The 18,454-nt window shown below is 43.5% G+C and overlaps 1 protein-coding gene across 2 annotated transcripts in view; it reads right to left on the minus strand.

Moving 5' to 3' along the window:
* The window catches only part of TGFB1I1 (transforming growth factor beta 1 induced transcript 1), a 110,994-nt gene that overhangs the window by 84,513 nt on the left and 8,027 nt on the right, over positions 1 to 18,454 (minus strand). Inside the window, exon 1 of one of the 2 annotated variants that reach the window (XM_033946638.1) lies at positions 12,235 to 12,359. The exons of the other annotated variant lie outside the window; for it this stretch is intronic. Coding sequence (XP_033802529.1) covers positions 12,235 to 12,247 — 13 coding nt within the window. The 5' untranslated portion in view covers positions 12,248 to 12,359. Of the gene's footprint in view, positions 1 to 12,234; positions 12,360 to 18,454 lie in introns of those variants that run through there. 2 annotated transcript variants of the gene reach the window in all.

Genomic DNA, 18,454 nt, shown 5'->3' on the forward strand with positions numbered 1-18,454 from the left:
AGCCTCTGGCTTCTTTGTCCCATTCAAGCAGGCCATTGTCCTAAGCACCCTCTTAATCAGACATTAACACCTTTTAGCTAGTCATGATTCAATCAGGGAAACTTAAAACATATCCGGGATACTTAAAACAGTTTCCCTGCACTCAGGGTCTATCTGCATTCCCATGCCAGAGTCAGATTGATATAATTTCCCAAAGGCCTCGCTGACATAAGTAATGCCAACTGAAAATGCTGAATGGTAGCGACAGCTAGGCTGACAGCTGCTATGGTTGGTGTTGGGCCTTCCTCTCTGCCAGGTCCTGCCTTCGGAAACAGGAAGTAGGCAGGACCCGGCAGAGAGGAAAGGCCGATGCTGTCAAGTGCAGCGAATTGTGAACTGGGAGAGGACTAGTCTTCCCTCCCCGTTACAGTTATTTTATTTGATATACCGCCATTTTTAACAAAAAAGTCAAATCAAAGCGGTTAACAATAGATTTAAAAAATCAATGGGAAATAATAAAAATCGATAAAATAAACACAACAGGGAAATGTACACTGTAAAATTAACAATACTAGTTACAAAATGACAATCAAGGGCAGGAAAGGTTTTTGGTCTGCTATTGAGAGGGGGAGAAGTGCTGATGGAGGAACTGAGAAAGGACTGAGGAAATGATAGAGAAGCATGGAAAGGAAAGAACAGACATAGGCACCGATAGGTTATGAGAGAAAAAATGGCCGTTTGGTGGAGGATGGGCAGGGGAGGGCTTCAATGGCTGGGAGGGTGTAGATGGGCTGGAGTAAGTCTTAACAGAGATTTTGGCAGTTGGAACCCAAGCACAGTACCGGGTAAAGCTTTGGATTCTTGCCCAGAAATAGCTAAGAAGAAAAAATTAAAAAAAAAAAAAAATTACAATTGAATCAGTTTGGGCAGACTGGATGGACCATTCGGGTCTTTATCTGCCGTCATCTACTATGTTACTATGTAATATCAAGAGGTAAGAACAAATCGAGTAAGAACAAGAGGATAGGTTATAAATGCGAAAAGAAGAAAGCAAAGGAAGAACTAAACTGAAGTGTTAACAACTAGGGTCAAACGCCAGTTTGAAATAATAGGCTTTCAAGTATGATTTAAATGATTTAAGAGATTTTTCTGTGTGCATCTTCCATTCTTTCCTCTTGCTTCCAGCTCTCTTCCCTGTATGTGATCCGGCACCTTTCCCTCAAACTCTTGCATCACCACTCCATCCTACTGTCAAACTCATGAAATCACCCGTCAAGTCTGCAGCTTTCCTTCTCATTTCCATCCAACACAAGTTGTGCCATGATGCAGCCCAAATTACCACACAAAAATCTAAAACGAGCCCACAAATCCACAACCCGCAGCTACTCAACATTTCCCACACCTAGCATTTCAAAGCAGCCCAATTGGATGGGAAAACCACAGACCATGACCAGAAGGTCTCCTCAGCTACAGCAACCGCCTCCCCCTGCAGCCTACTGGTCAGACATTCCTTAGCTAGCTAATAAGCTGCAAATAAGGCAGGACCAGTGGCTTAGTGGTCAAACAGACTTTAGCCAGCCAATAGACTGCAGGGGAAAGCAGGACAGAAGGTTGATGTCTCCTAAGCTATTGGTCTTACCTCCCCCTGCAGTCTATTGGATAGCTAAAGAATATCTGGGCTAATAGGGGGAACAGGGGAGAGCAACAGTGTAGGTCAGCCAGACTTCCTGTTTTTGGTCTGCTATTGAGAGGGGGAGAAGTGCTGATGGAGGAACTGAGAAAGGACTGAGGAAATGATAGAGAAGCATGGAAAGGAAAGAACAGACATAGACACCGATAGGTTGTGAGAGAAAAAATGCTGAAGGAAGAAATATCGACTGAAAGGGAGAACAGAGCTAAAGTTAATGTAAGCTGAGGAAGGGAGCATGAGCTATTATACAAAGAGAAGTGGGTAAGAGATGGGCTGAAGAAAGAGAAACAGAGATGAGGACTGGGAGAGGAACTGTGTGGGATTCAAAAAGGAGGGGACTTATAGGGGAAATCAGCTAAGAAGAAGATTCTAGAGAGATCAGATTGGGGGGAAGAAGCACTTTCTCTTGGCAGCTCTGATATTGAGAGGTCTATGGTCAGGGATTGAACTGAGGGAGAATGAAGAATAGCACTGTTCCCATTCCTCACAAAAATTAAAAATATTTTTCCTCCATTACAGGAGAGCAGGGTTAACATATTTAATGACGGACAAACCTGGATGCATTCCACCTCCAGCCCCATCCCCCAAAAACCTTGTCTCTTTTTTCCCAACCTCCAAGCCGTGTCTGGAGGGCCTCCAGCAGGCACGGATGCATGAGATGTCATCCGCGCATGCTTGTTGAAGGCACTCCAGACATGGCTGGAGTTTGGGGTTTTCCAAAACCCTGACAAACTGCCAGATTTTGGAAAGTCCGTCCGGGAACCCGGACAGTCCTCTAAAAAAGAGGACATATCCGAGTTTTCCCAGACATCTGGTAACCCTACACAGGAGGTAGAAATAGTGGGGGCACTGGGCTATGTGAGCCTAAAGAGGTATGGGGGAAGGGAAGGTGGCACATACACAGAAGGAGAAGGTTGGGAAAGAGCTGGGGGGGAGTGGGGGAGGGGCACCACTCAGTCTTGCTATACCACTGTGTCTCACAAACTGTTTCCTTATTTGGCTCCCTGGCTTTGTTCTTGCTTAATTGATGAATCCTTGCTCTCCTTTTGGTAAAACTCTGCAACCACCTCCCAGATCTCAACTCGGCTCCTTAAGATGGATGCCTGTTCCTTGGCTACTGGAGCAATATCCTGCAGGCAGCTCAGAATACAGTGGCTTAGTATGAGGATATGCTGCTTGGGTCTAGGACGATTCTTTGTGGCCATTTCAGCGCAGCCATTTTATCACAGCCATTTCAGCGCTGAATCGGCTACGATGCACAGTCCTTGTCATCTATGCCTCTCTCTTTCACTGTCCCCAGTATAGCATGTCTCCCCCTGAGGTCACCCACCACCGGTCCAGCATTTTCCCCTGAGGTCGCCCACCACCAATCCCACAGCTCGACTTCTTTTCCACTAATTGCAGGCAAACATGCCCTGAATTGAAGGCACTCAACCCTCCCCCTCTTCTCCCGTTCCACACAATTCAGTATTGCAGGGGGTGATGCCTCCATACCCTCCCAAAATTCAACTCTTCCTCTCTCCTCCTTGTGCCCCATCTCTTCTCGGAATGGCACTCTACCACAGCTTTCCTTTTCCAGTGCCTGTCCCCTCTAGGAATGGAGGAAAAGTCCATAGTTTGTTATTGAGAAAGACATTGAACAAGCCACTGCTTATCCTGGATCGGTAGCATGGAATGTTGCTACTCTTTAGGTTTGGCTAGGTACTAGTGACCTGGATTGGCCACCATGAAAACGGGCTACTGGACTTGATGGACTGTTGGTCTAATCCAGTAAGGCTATTCTTATATTCTTATGATTCAATGTGGCCAGTTCATCTTGGCTGCGATGAAACGTCTCATGATGAACTGGCCATGATGAATCATCCCATTCTGTGCTCCTATGATCCTTGCTGGGCATCCAAACCTCAGGGTGAACATGTGGCAAAGAATCCGATATGGATTCTGTAGGCAGAAAGGTGGCCATTGGCTTGGAATCTGTGAGTGCCAGTGCTGTAGTGCCATAAAGGGATGAGGAACCAGTTCCAGAAATCAGAAATATACCTGAAGCCAGGGAGAGCACAGCAAGGAAATGATTCAAGCCTGAGGTCAATGGGAAGTCACACATTGAAGATGAGTTAAATCTACAAACAAAAGGAAATTTCACATGTAGAGGAGAGTGAGAAGTGGAAATCAGTAAAGAGATGGGTGAACCAAACCTGCATGAAATGGCAACTAGCTAGGGAAAAGTGCATTGGACTTTGCTTGGGAGCAGAGGGAAATAGAAGGCTGGAAAAAGGAGAAATGAGAAGCAGAACAGGTTACAAAGATTTAGGGAGCAGAGCAGACCAAAAGCAATTAAATTCTCTGCCCCCAAATATGAAGCATCAAATTATATATTTATTTTTATTTATTTATTCACTTTTCTATACTGTTCTTCCAGGGGAGCTCAGAATGGTTTACATTAATTTATTCAGGTACTCAAGCCTATGCAGGAGACAAAATTGAAAAGTACAGAGGGAGGATGGAGGGGAGTGATGAAATGAAGAAGAAATGGAAAAAAAAAAGGGAAATAGAGTAGTGTAAATGGGCTGAGGGACTGGTTGTAGAAAAGTGCTATAAATAATAATAATGATAATAATTTATTTTCTTATATACCGCCAAAGCCATGGTAGTTCGAGGCGGTTTACAACAAGAGGAGCTGGACAGTCAGCGATAAGTTACAAAATAGAATCAATGAATGCAAGTACACTGGAAGCAAGTACAAATAAGAGGCGCTGGACAGTCAGCAATAAGTTACAATATAGAATCGTTGAATAAAAGTACACTGGAAGCAAGTACAAATAAGAAGAGCTGGACAGTCAGCGACATAGCTATGACTTAGAAGGAGAGAGAGAGAAAGATGCTGGAAAGGAAGGAAAGAGTGGCTGGACCCTAGCTTTTGATTTGTCCACATTCCCTACTCTTGCTCTTGACATTTAGACAGTCCTGTCATCACTACCATTTGCTACCAGACGTATCTTGATTTTCCTTTTTTATATTTGCTGGGTGAGGGGAAATTTGTTGTGAGTTATGAGTTGAGCACCCCACAATCATTTTCAAAAGTTGGCTCCTATGCTCTAGCACCCACAGAGCTGGCGTCCACGAGAAGACCTGGGCCCTCCTGTTATGCCTGATGCTCAAATGAAATAGATTCTTGCATAACTTTAGAAAATATTTATTCACAAAGGGTGGCTAATACATAGAATGGCCTCCCAGTAAAAGTGGGGGAGGGCAAAAAAGTAGCAGAATTTCTGAAGGCATAGCCTAAAAAAACAGAATTCTTAATTCCAAAGAAATTATATGATATCCAGAGATTAGCTGTGGCCTATGACATTGTAACAGGGAGTAGTAAATTGGACGGCTGAGATAGGCCTAACAGATCTTATCTATTGCCATATTATATGTGTGCATATTTTTATATTTTTCAAAATTTATTTTACTTTACAACAGGCAGTCAAATGTGCAACCTATGGACAGGTTCTGTGTGACCCACACTGTAGTATCTAACACACATTATAAATTTAATAGCTGGTTAATTTCATAATGTAAATTTGAATCCTAAGTAATTGTAATGGGAGAGCAGGGAAGACGAATATTTTAGTATGGCCATTTTAGATGAATGCATGGTTGCTATAGTGGCCCATTGTTTGTCATGAGTTTGATATACCTTCTTTAAAACAGTCTGATTGAAAAACTGTAAATTGCTATGTATCTATTTCACAAGAGAACATAAAAATTGCCATACTGGGACAAACTGAAGGTCCTTCAAGCTCAGTATCCTGTTTCCAACAGTGGCCAACCCAGGTCCCAAGTACCCAGCTAAATCCCAAGTAGCAAAACAGATTTTATGCTGCTTATCCTAAGAATAAGCAGTGGATTTCCCCAAGCCATCTCAATAATGACCTATGGACTTCTCTTTTAGGAAATTATTCAAACCTTTTTTAAATCACTGAATACCTCTAAATGAATGGGAAAAGGGGGCAATGTCTGGAAAGCAGTATATACTAATGCTCAAAGTATGGGAACCAAGATTCTGGATCTAGAAGCTGTGATGGAAGAAGAGGAGTTGGATATAGTGGCGATCATGGAGACGTGGTTCACGGAGAACCATGACTGGGATGTAGTTATACCAGGCTTTAATCTGTTCAGGAAAGACAGGGTAGGAAGAAAAGGAGGGGGAGTAGTGTTATATGTTAAAGATCATATTAAAGCCACACAATTGCAGGATCTGCAGGGCAAGAAAGAGGCATTGTGGATCAATTTGGAAAGAGGGAATGGTGAATATATTTACATTGGTGTGATATACAGGCCTCCTTCACAGATGGAAGAAGTAGATAGAGATTTAATAGTAGACATTCAGAATATATTTGAAAAAAGGGAAGATAGCAGACGTTGATTGAGGTATCCCTATTGCGGGGTATCCCTAGAAGTAGGGAGATCCTGGATTCTCTACAAGGAGAACTGTTCCAGCAGTTGGTAATGGAACCCATGCGGGATGGGGTCATACTGGACTTACAGCTTACAAATGGGGAAAGTGTTTCTGATGTTACAATGGGTGATCATCTGGCATCCAGTGATCACTGCATGGTATGGTTTAATATTAAGATGGGTATAGAGAGGGCTCATTCAAAAGCAAAGGTTCTAGATTTTTTTTAAACGAATTTTGTTCGGATGGGGGTTTACGTCAAGGAATTGTTGTCTTGGTGGGAACATCTGGAAGGAGTGGAAATGCAGTGGGCAAAACTGAAAGGAGTGATTGTAAGGGCAACAAACCTTTTTGTGAGACAAGTAAGTAAAAGTAAAAAGAAAAGAAGGCCGCTTTGGTTCTCAAAAGTAGTAGCTGAGAAGGTAAGGAATAAGAGGTTAGCTTTCATAAACTACAAAAGATTGTAGAAAGAGAAAGAAAGGCAAAAATATCTGGAAAAGTTAACAGAGGCTGGTCGTTTAGTCAGGAAAGCAAAGATGCAAATGGAAGAAAAAATAGCTGACCAGTAAAACGGGGAGACAAGACATTTTTTAGATATATCAGTGATAGGAAGAAGTGCAAAAGTGACATTGTGAGACTCAAAAGGTGAAGGGGGAGGAATATGTAGAAGCTGATAAAGAAAAGGCTGAATTGCTTAACAAATATTTCTGTTCTGTGTTCACGGCTGAAGCGCCAGGAGTGGGACTGCAGAAGACAAACATGAATAGGGATGGAGGAGTAAAATAGACCCTGATCGAAATTTTCAGGGTTTGTGTTTGTGAGGAGCTAGCTAAAATAAAGGTAGACAAAGCAATGGGGCCAGATGGTGTATATCTGAGGGTGCTGAAGAACTTAGGGAAGTTCTGGTAGCTCCGCTGACTGACTTTTTCAATGAGTCTCTAGAGTCGGGAGTGGTACTGGAGGACTGGAGAAGGGTGGATGTGGTCCCTCTCCACAAAAGTGAAAGTAAGGAAGAAGTAGGGAATTACAGCTGGTAAGTCTGACTTCTGTGGTAAGCAAATTAATGGAAACGCTTTTAAAACAGAGAATGGTCAAGTTTCTATAATCCTGTGGATTACAGGACTGGAGGCAACATGGATTCACTAGAGGTAGGTCTTGTTAGACAAATCTGATCAATTTCTTTGACTGGGTGACCAGAGAATTGGATAGAGGATGTACGTTAGATGTGGTGTATTTAGATTTTAGCAAAGCCTTTGACAGTGTTCCACACAGATGTCTGATAAATAAACTGAGTGCCCTTTGGATGGGTCCCAAAGTGATGGGCTGGGTCAGGAACTAGTTGAGTGAAAGGCGACAGAGGGTAATGATCAATGGAAATCGCTCTGAGGAAAGGGATGTTACCAGTGGTGTGCCTCAAGGTTCTGTTCTTGGGCCTGTTATTTTTAACATTTTTATAAACGATATTGCTAAAGGGTTGTCAGGTAAGATTTGAATTTTTGCGGATGATACCAAAATCTGCAATAGAGTAGACACGCCGGATGGTATGAACAACATGAAGAAAGACCTTGCAAAGCTTGAAGAATGGTCTGAAATTTGGCAACTAAAATTTAATGCTAAGAAATGCAAGGTCATGCATTTGGGCTGCAAAAACCCGAGGGAACGGTACAGTTTAGGGGGTGAAGAACTTATGTGCACAATGGAAGAGTGGAACTTGGGTGTGATTGTATGTGAAGATCTTAAAATGGCCAAATAGGTTGAAAAGTATGACGGCGAAAGCTAGAAGGATGCTAGGTTGCATAGGGAGAGGAATGGTCAGTAGGAAAAAGGAGGTATTAATGCCTCTGTATAAGACTCTGGTGAGACCTCATTTAGAATATTGTATAAAATTCTGGAGGCCGCACCTTAAAAAAAATATAAAAAGGATGGAGTCGTTCCAGAGGAAGGCTACTAAGATGGTGTGTGGTCTTCGTGATAAGGCTTATGGGGACAGATTTAAAGATCTCAATCTGTATACTTTGGAGGAAAGGCGGGAGAGGGGAGATATGATAGAATCGTTTAAATACCTACATAATATAAATGTTCATGAGTCTCGTCTCTCATTTGAAAGGAAACTGCAATGAGAGGATATAGGATGAAATTAAGAGGTGATAGGCTCCGAAGTAATCTGAGGAAATACTTTTTTACGGAAAGGGTGGTAGATGGGTGGAACAGTCTCCCAGAAGACGTGGTAGATACAGAGACTGTGTCTGAATTCAAGAGGGCTTGGAATAGGCATGCGGGATCTCTCAGAGAAAGAAATCTACTACTTAGTAACTTCATCACCTGCTCCCTAGTTCTAGTATCTTTGGAAAGGGTAAACAAGCGATTCACATCTACAGTTGCATATTTTTCAGATTTTAAATCTATAGACACAATAACTTGTATGTTATACCACATTGCTATTATCTACATCTTGTATACTATCCCCCAGCATGAAAAATATAGCATGAAATTTCAGCGTAATTCCAAGATGCATGTGGAAACAAATTGTTTAACAAGCCATTAACTATTAATTGACCTTAACAATCAATTATTGAAGTTAATTGCACAAATTTGGTTTTCATGCATGAAATAATCTGCCTGCATGCTATTCTATAACACGAGGCACCTAAATCCCTCAGCGTGCAACTTGAAAGTGGTCATGGCCAGGTGAGGGGCATAAGTGATTCAGGGAAAAGCCGCAAAAGTGTCCGTAGTGATATAGAATAGTGCCATTTACATCTCAAAATGCCATGAGTTGAGCATCAGTAACTAATAGGGAAAATATGCTTTATAAACCCTATGAGTTCATCAATTTTTAGAGGAAGTGATCTATGTTGTTGGCAATCTGAATCAGAGGGACTTCACCTTGAGAAAGCTTACCAGCAAAACATGTTGGTGAATGTTTGTCCCCGATCTAGACCACAAGAACGAAGTTAAGTACAAACGAACATAGTCATAATCACTAAGGGCTTCTTTTACGAAGGTGTGCTAGCGGTTTTAGTGCACGCACCTGATTAGTGCGCACTAGCTGAAAAACTACCGCCTGCTCAAGAGGAGGCGGTAGCAGCTAGCATGCGCTATTCCACGTGTTAAGGCCCTAACGCACCTTCATAAAAGGAGCCCTAAATGAGATATTTAAATATTTAAAAAATTTTAAACATATTTATTTAAAAATCAATCTTTATTTAATCTACTTATACAAATATTACTGTTGATCCGATGCAGATTTAACACATAAAGCTTGGAGTAATGAAACTATTTGAACTCTTGAGTGGTGTTACTGAGGATCCTAAAAATTGATGAAGGGTGTTACTCATAGGGTTTATAAAGCATATTTTCCCTATTGTTAGTTACTAATACTGAGTACCCTAATACTACGATAATAGTGCTTGAAGCCAATATAACTAATGAGTTGGGCATCGGTATTTACACCAGGTTTCCGCCGACAAATACCTGTGCCCAGTGGCGTTGCTGGGAAGGTTGGCACCTAGCGTGGTAATGCCTGGCATCACCACGCTGTGCGCCCCCTGCTCTTCCCCACCAGGTGATGTGCCCCCATGTACCTCTTGAAATGTTTACCGATGTGAGCATCTTCCACCTGCTGCTCGTGCCAGACTCAGCTCCCTTCTGACATCACGTCCTGGTTCCACGACCAAGAAGTAACGTCAGAAGAGAGCAGAGACCGGCACAAGCAGCGGGTGGAAGACGCTGCTCATGCCGGAGAGCATTTCAAGAGGTATGCTGAGGGGAGGAGAGGCGCCGGTGCTCTCTTAAAGATGACACCCAGGGCGGTCTGCTCCTCCTTACTACACTACTACCTGCGCTCAACTTTAAGAGCAGAAATCAGCTAAAATGGGCTCATCCCAGTGTATCCTGATTTTTGAGTCCTATTTCTAGAATTCCTCCCTGTATGACCATTTGTGTCAGATCTCACCTCGGGCAGATGGAAGGAGTGAAGTGGCTTGCTCCCTGACAGTCTCTAAACCCAACAGGCCAAATGTAAGAATGTTTTTTTAGTTTCTCTTATCAAATAAACTTCATGAGAGAGGAAAAAAGGAAGCCTTGATCAGTGGCGTAGTAAGGGGGGGCAGGGATCCACACCAGGCGCTTGATGGGGGTGCCGGAACCCATCCTCTTCACCCCCCTACTCCTTCCCTAACCCCCCCACTACCGCGCCCACATGCCTTCCTCCTTCCTTCATATATCTTTAACGTTTGTGGCGCGAGCAGCAACCTCAACCTGCTGCTCGCATCAGCATCGGCTTTTTCTCTGATGTCACTTCCTGGACCCATATCTAGGAGGTGGTGTCAGATGAAGAGCCAACTGCTGACACAAGCAGCAAGTTGAGATTGCTGTTTGCGCTGGGATTGTTACAGGGGAAGGGAAGGGGTTCGTGTGGCAGGAGGCGGCGGGAAAAGAGCAGACGGGGTGGGGGCGGGAGAGAGGTTCCACTGTCCCATGCACCTCTCACCCTTGCTACACTACTGCCTTGCATCATATCCCCTCTTTCCCCCACCTTTATCTGAAAACTTGGCATCTTGTTCCTATCAAATCTGAGTGAAGAGAAACCCAGACCTCCTCGATTACCATATTACTATTCAAAATAAAACGCTTAGGGTAGAAGTGGTATATAACAAAATATAAATAAATAAAATATCCAAACTTATCCCAATCTCTGTCTCAACTTTTGAAATAGATGCACATGCACTGCCACCACTATATGCAAATTTAAATCATGCATATTCATTGGGGATATCCTGAAAACTAGCTGAGGCCTCTTCAGAACAGGTTTGAGAAACCCTAGTCCAGAGGTGTCAAACTCCAATCCCAGAGGGCCACAACTCAGTCTTGTTCTGAGGATATTGCTAATGAATATGCATGAGATATATGCATACAGTGGTGGCTGAATTAAAATAGCTCTCATGCATATTCATTAGGGATATCTTTACAAACTGTTTTGTTGCCTTCCAAGATTGCAGTTTGACATTGCTGCTCATGTCTAATTACTGTATGTATCCCTCCACCATTCTGAAATATTTCTTCCCTTACCCTAAAAGTCTTGCAATATATTTAACCAAGGAGTCTCAAACTCCAGTCTTCAAACCAGTCAGATTTTCAGGAAATTCATAATGAATACAGTTGGTAAGAGAGAGAGAGAGGGAGAGAGAGATTTACAGAGAGTAGAGGCAATGGGCACACAAATCTATTTCATACTCATTAGGGATATCAAGAAAACCTGACTAATCTGTGTACTCAAGAACTGATGTTTGTAAACTGAGTTAATTCATCCACATCAGCATGAAATATCTTTCCCAACTTCCTGTATCTTCCTCAAATATCATCATCAGATGTTTCTCACTCCCACCATCATGAAATATACTGCCTTAAACATCCCACCTCCAACATCCTGAATTGATACAGCTCACAAACCTCTTATTCACCATCCTCTGACATATCTCCCTGGTCCTCACCCCCTCTACCACCATCCTGTGATAAATCTTCCCTCCACATCCTATCTCCACTGTCCTATCCCCCTTTAGCTCTCATTCTTACCATCCTGAGATAAATTGCCCCTACCCTCACCCCTGCTATCCCAAGATGCATCTTCTGTCCTCTCATTCTATCTTGAGACATATCCCCTAATCCTTACCTAAGAGATCCTGAACTTTCAGCTATAAATAAAAAACCTCTACCTCATATTTCACTCTGTCTGCTTCTTTCATATCCTGTGAATTTCTCTCATACTTGTGGCTCCTCCTTATATCTGTCTTTTACTGTCTGCACGAGTTTCTTTTTCTCTATAGTCTATTGCTATCGCCCTCTGTCTCATACTATATCCTTCCATGTACGTGTGTTTCTTTCTTCGTGCGTGTCTCCAGGCTGTGTTTTTTAACTCTTCCTTTTTCTTCATGCAATTTCTGTCTATGCTTCTTTAGCCCTGTCTGCTTTTCATCTGTCTTTCCCTTTGCGTCTCTTTCTGACTCTGTCTTGCTCGGTACCAGATGAAAGTTAGAAAAAAAAAAACCACTTTCTGTAGGAAGCAGTCAGCCTTAACTCTCTGCCATTTTTACAAATGTCCCTTTCCCTCCCTTGGCCTTACCCAGGTCGTCCATGCTCCCCTCTGCTGTCTGCAGTCTCCCCACAGCCCAGTGGGGTCCCTGCCCAGCCAGTTGCTGGAAGGTGGGCTCTGGGAATGAGCCACCGCCCCACGCTCCCTCTCCCTGTACTCTCTCTGACGCTCTCACACATTCTTCCAGCTGGGAGTGACCATGTAAGGAAGCTGGAATCTCTCTGGGAACCACATTTCTGGCCAAACATCATCCTGTTTGTGTTTCAAGAGAAATAGAGACAGAAAGGAAGAGGCAGCAAATGAAAGACAGAGGGACAGAGAACAGTTATACAGAATAACACAGAGAGAGAGAGACACACACGACAGCAGAGAAAATAGCTTTCACGAGAAAGAGATCAGGACACAGACAGAAAAAGCAACAGAAAAAGAAAGCAGTTTTTCTAAGTGAGACACAGAACGGGAAAAAGGGGACAGAGAATATTTTTTCTTAATAAGGCACAGGAACAGAGAAAACAGCCTGTTAGCCCAACATCCCATCTTCATTATCCTATGCGCACGGAGAGCGGAAATGGTTATGCTGGGTGAAACAGAAAGACAAGGAAAAAGGGAGACAATCTCGGAAGAAATATATTAACACCTTGGTCAAAGTGAAGTGGTAAAACTTGAAGTCATGCCTTTTCTGTGTATCAGAATCTACGTTGGGATAGATAATTCTACAGCATGTGATCCTAGAATTTTTTACAAATAAATATCCAAAGTCAAAATATTATTTCACGTTCTTGAGAAGTTTCCATTTTAAAATATTTTCCTGTCTTGGTTATATATATCTGGTCTTATTTCTGTTTCCTTTTTATTATCATTTTTTTCTTCCCCTCTCATATGTCTAAGCTTTCAATTTCTTTTGTTTTTCCTCTTTTTTCTCTGTAATCTCCCACCCATCCAAAACATACCTCTTTCCTCCATTTGCCTTTTTACTTTCCTTTCCCTATCCCTTTTGTCACTGGTGTAGTTACAAATCCTGGACAGTATTGTTGGGGCCCTCACAAGTACATAATCGTTTTGTTTTACTCAGAATGACGACTTCAAATGGATGGTTTTTGTGCATTGCATGAGAGGTGAATGAACCTCACTGCTCTGCCAGGTATGTTGGACACGATCTGTGTCTCAGATATATATGCTAGTGCTTATTTCAGCACTTGACAAAGAGAGCCTCCTTCTGGCAACATACCAAAGTATCCTTGAAATCATTTGTAATCAGGCCAGTAGTAACCAATATAATTTACCTTTTAGCCACATTTTCTTAAGCTCTGTTTGTATATATTGGTACTTAATTTTCTTCACACACAGTACAGAGTCACTTGATACCAAACAGTTCAATATGTAATGCTTTCCTTTTTTTGCCACAATGCCCAGTTTTCTTGCATTGAACTTTTTATCAATAGAGACAGGATCATGCCGAGTTATCACAACTTCTTTATTCTTCACAGTTCTGTCAAGGGTCATGAGCCCAGTGTTTTCCTGATACAGTAGTGATAAAATGTACAGTTTCTGGTGGAAATTGTGTATTATCAGAGCATACTTTGATGTTTCATCATTCAGATTGCTGGTACAATCTTTGGTTTTGAGTCAGCTGGTCTATTGTTTATTTTGCTGGTACTCAAAAAAAAAAAAAAAAAAAATCATTCAGAATGCAGCTATTCAATTGATTTTCAATTTGAAAAAGTCCGACCATATCACTCCTTTTTCTTCGCGAACTGCACTGGTTACCGGTTGAGGCCCATGTGAAGTATAAGTTTGGTTCTATTTGTTTTAAGGTATCATCTGGTCTCATACTCAATTATCTTGTGAATTCGTTTATACTTCATTTGTATTTGTTAATTCAAAACATGCAAAACGTTCACATGCTCTATTCACCTTCCCATCTGTTAAAGGGTGCAAACTTAAAAGATATCATCAACGCCTTTTATCTTATCAAGTAGCATTTTGGGATAAGGATCTGAATTCCCTAATTGTGACTTCCAGTACTTAGTAACAATTTAGGAGACATTTAGAAACATATCTGTTTACTGGATTTATAGGCAACTGAAGTGTTTCATTTTACTTTTGTAAACCACATGTGCTATTCTACCTTATTACGACTTTTTGTGCATAATATGGCCCTTCTGACATCACCATGCCACACCCAATTCAGTGCTACAAAATCTGTATTTCTTTTACAAGATTTCCTACATTGGCTTTGAACCATCTTCTACATCACATGTGTCAAACACAAGGCCCGCGGGCCAAATCCGGCCCACCAGGCCTTGCAATGTGGCCCGCACCGCGCTGTCATCACTGCACGCTGCTGCGTTCCATCACAATGACTCGCGGTGACATAGGAGGCTTGTGATCTCGCCGGCCGTACTTGCTATCTATCTCCCCCCATCGGCCGCCCCCCCCAAGAACCTCCGACCGCCCCCCCAGCCGACCCGCGACCCCCCTGGCCGACCCCCACGACACCCCCACCCCCCTTCCCCGTACCTTTCTGTAGTTGGCCGGACAGACGGGATCCAAACCCGCCTGTCCGGGAGGCAGCCAACGACGGAATGAGGCCGGATTGGCCCATCCGTCTCAAAGCTCCACCTACTGGTGGGGCCTAAGGCGCCTGGGCCAATCAGAATAGACCCGGGAGCCTTAGGTCCCACCAGTAGGCGGAGCTTTGAGACGGATGGGCCAATCCGGCCTCATTCCGTCGTTGGCTGCCTGCCGGACAGGCGGGTTTGGCTCCGGTCTGTCCGGCCAACTACAGAAAGGTACGGGGAAGGGGGGTGGGGGTGTCGTGGGGGTCGGCCAGGAGGGTCGGAGGTTCTTGGGGGGGGGCGGTCAATGGGGGGAGGGGGTTTTGCGTCGAGGGCAGGAGGGCCTGGGATCCCTCCTGCCCGTAATGTAGTGCGGGGTGGGGGTAGGGGGTCGCCGTGGTCAGGAGGGTTTGGGCACCCTCCTGGCCCGAACAACTAGCGGGGGGGGGGTCGCCAGGGCCAGGAGGACTTGGGCTCCCTCCTGGCCCGATATTGTCGGGGAGTTGGGGAGTCGGGGGGGGCAAGAGGGCTTGAGCTCCCTCTTGCCCCGATCGTGTCGGGGGTGCCGCGGTTGGCTGGGGCAAGAGGGCTTGAGCTCCCTCTTGCCCTGATCGTGTTGGGAGTCGGGGAGTCGGCGGTCCTTCGGGGTGGGGGTGCAGGTGCGTGCGAGCGGTCCTGCTTGGGGTGAATCGGACGTCGGGGGGGGGGAACTATGTAAAAAAAATACACAGCAGAAGCTGCCAGTTCCTGGCATAAAGTGTAGGCATAAAAATCGCAACAGAATCTGCTATCTGCACCCAGCCAGGCATTTATTGACTGACTTTTTCATTCTAACGCAGATTTCCAATAAACTACATCTTTTACTGCCAATATTGATCCCAAAATGTCCAGGAAAAGAAAAGTTGACGGTGAAGGCAGACAATTTAATGACAAATGGGAAAATGAATACATGTTTGTGCTTAGTGAGGGCAAACCAGTGTGCATATTGTGTTATGAGACAGTGTCGGTGATGAAAGAGTACAATATACGTCGTCATTTTGACACCAAACATAATGTTAAGTATGGCAAATATACTTTGGAAGAAAAGCATAAAATTGTTAAAGAACTAAAAGGCAAACTACAATCACAGCAGCAAATGTTTACAAAGGCTACAATGAAAAATGATGCTGCAGTGAAAGCAAGCTTTATAGTGGCTGAAGAAATTGCCCGTACTTCAAGGTGTTTTTCAGAGGGTGCCTTTTTGAAGCAATGCATGCTAAAAGTGTGTGAGAAAGTATGCCCAGACCAGATATAGAGTTTTCAAACTGTCAGTTTGTCAAGAAACACCATTGCAGACAGAGTTCAAGAACTCTCAGGAAATCTATCATCACAGCTGGCCGAACAGGCATGCAGTTATCTCGCTTTTTCACTTGCTATCGATGAAAGCACAGACAACACTGATACAGCGCAGCTGTCCATCTTTATACGTGCTACGAAGACCGACCTCTCTGTCACTGAGGAACTTTTGGATGTAGCTGCCATGCATGGGACGACGACTGGTAGAGATATATTTGAGGCTGTGAAGAAATCTATAAATAATTTTAAATTACCCTGGGAAAAGTTGGTGGGGCTAACTACCGATGGCGCACCTTCAATGTGCGGAGAAAAGAAAGGCTTGGTTGGACTAATGAAGGAAAGAATGCAAAAAAGTCACTGCCACACACCCTTGATTACTTATCATTGCATTATCCACCAAGAGGCTATGTGTGGAAAAGTTCTGGACATGAATGACATAATGACCACAGTCATTAAAACTATTAACTTTATAAGGGCACGTGGCCTGAATCATCGCCAGTTCCAGCAGTTTTTACAGGAGGTGGGTGCAGAGCATGGAGACGTGCCATACCACACAGAAGTAAGATGGCTGAGCAAGAGCGCAGTCCTCAAAAGATTTTTTGAGCTCAGAGAACAAATTGCTCTTTTCATGGAAAGTAAAGGAAAGCCCTTGCCTGAACTGTCGGATCCCGCCTGGCTATGTGATTTTGCTATGATGTGTGACATATGCGAGCATCTCGCCCAACTGAATCTGAAGCTGCAGAGACGCAAACAAGTCATCACGAAGATGTCTGACATGATCACAGCATTCCAGCGTAAACTTCAACTATGGAAGTCCCAACTGGAACAGGACAATCTTGCCCACTTTCCCGTTTGTTTGAGTATCTCAACCACTATTTCTGGTACTTTTCCTTGCAGTCGGCTGGCTACCAAAGTTAGCCGTTTACTAAGTGAATTTGAGCGGCGCTTCTCTGACTTTAGAACACAGCACTCAGGCTTTGACATCTTTGCCAATCCTTTTACAGTTGATGTCAACAATGTGCCCCATCACCTTCAGATGGAGATAATCGAGCTTCAGTCTGACAGTGGCCTGAAATCAAGGTTTCAGGATGTTGAAATTGAGGACTTCTACCCTCTACTGCCCCCTGACTCAATGCCAGAGCTCCGACTTCATGCTGCCCGTATTCTATCCATGTTTGGGAGCACCTATCTTTGTGAACAGATGTTTTCAATAATGAATCTGAACAAAAACAAGCACAGATCACGCATTACCGATGACAACCTCCATGCTGTTTTGCGGGTTGCTACAGCCCAAGAAATAAAACCGAACATTGACTCATTGATACGGGGAAAACAGTGTCAGACATCTAGCCAGAAAACAAAACAATGAGCATTTTAGGTACATTCCAATATTACTGTTTTGCTTGATACCAATATTACTGTTTTGCTTGATAGCATGTGAGTTGGTTAACAGCACTGTTAAGGAAAAGATTGTTCCACTCATTTTAAATTCACATTTCTGGTTAACATTGTCAGTTTATGACTGTTCAGTAAACCATTCGGCCCGCGATTTAGGCTGGATTTTAGATTTTGGCCCCCTCTCTGATTGAGTTCGACACCCCTGTTCTACATTGTCCATTATTGTGTGCTGTAATTATCAATCTGTGGTGGGGTGTTTTTTTGTTTTGTTTCCGGTGCGAATAGACTGGTACTGGCAATAACTCAAGATTTTTTGCTGTTCACCACAAAAATTCTGAATTATAGCTTGTGCTAACACAGCTGTCACCCTAAACACAAGGATCGAGAGGCAGTGGTAGAGCAAGCAGAGCAAGATTAACCCTTTGGTGGGCTCTAGGCAAAAAGCACATTATGTCCCTCACTGTAATATAATACATTATAAAGTTTTTACAAGCAGGGCCTCACATGGTTGGGATTGCAGAAGAAAACCAGCAGCAGGTAAAAAGTGCTGATCACCAATTTCTCCTAACAAAAGGAGGAAAATGCTGAAGAATTAACAAATCAATTTTTTTTCTGTCAGCAGCTGACTTAACAGGGCAAAAATCTGCTGGGGGGGGGGGGGGGGGGGCACTGAATTAGAAGATCTGAGGGGGCTCCTCCTGAACATTTAAGCCCTAAGAGCTGGATGATCTACAATCGCCATTAAAATCCTATGGGTCACCTGTGGTGCCAGTAAATTATCTGATTTTAAAATGGTTTGATGTGGAAACAATTTCACATGCAAATGAGTTTTGCGGAGATCTGCCATAATCCATCTGATCAGTCATTGGAGAAAGCGACCAACACATGCACAGAGCCAGCAGGGAAAGCCCTGAAGCAGCCTCCAGCCACTCAGCTGTTCGGGGCAGGAAATTGGGTTG

Source organism: Geotrypetes seraphini, chromosome 5 (genome assembly GCF_902459505.1).
Source record: "Geotrypetes seraphini chromosome 5, aGeoSer1.1, whole genome shotgun sequence".
In the NCBI taxonomy this organism is placed as follows: Eukaryota; Metazoa; Chordata; class Amphibia; order Gymnophiona; family Dermophiidae; genus Geotrypetes; species Geotrypetes seraphini.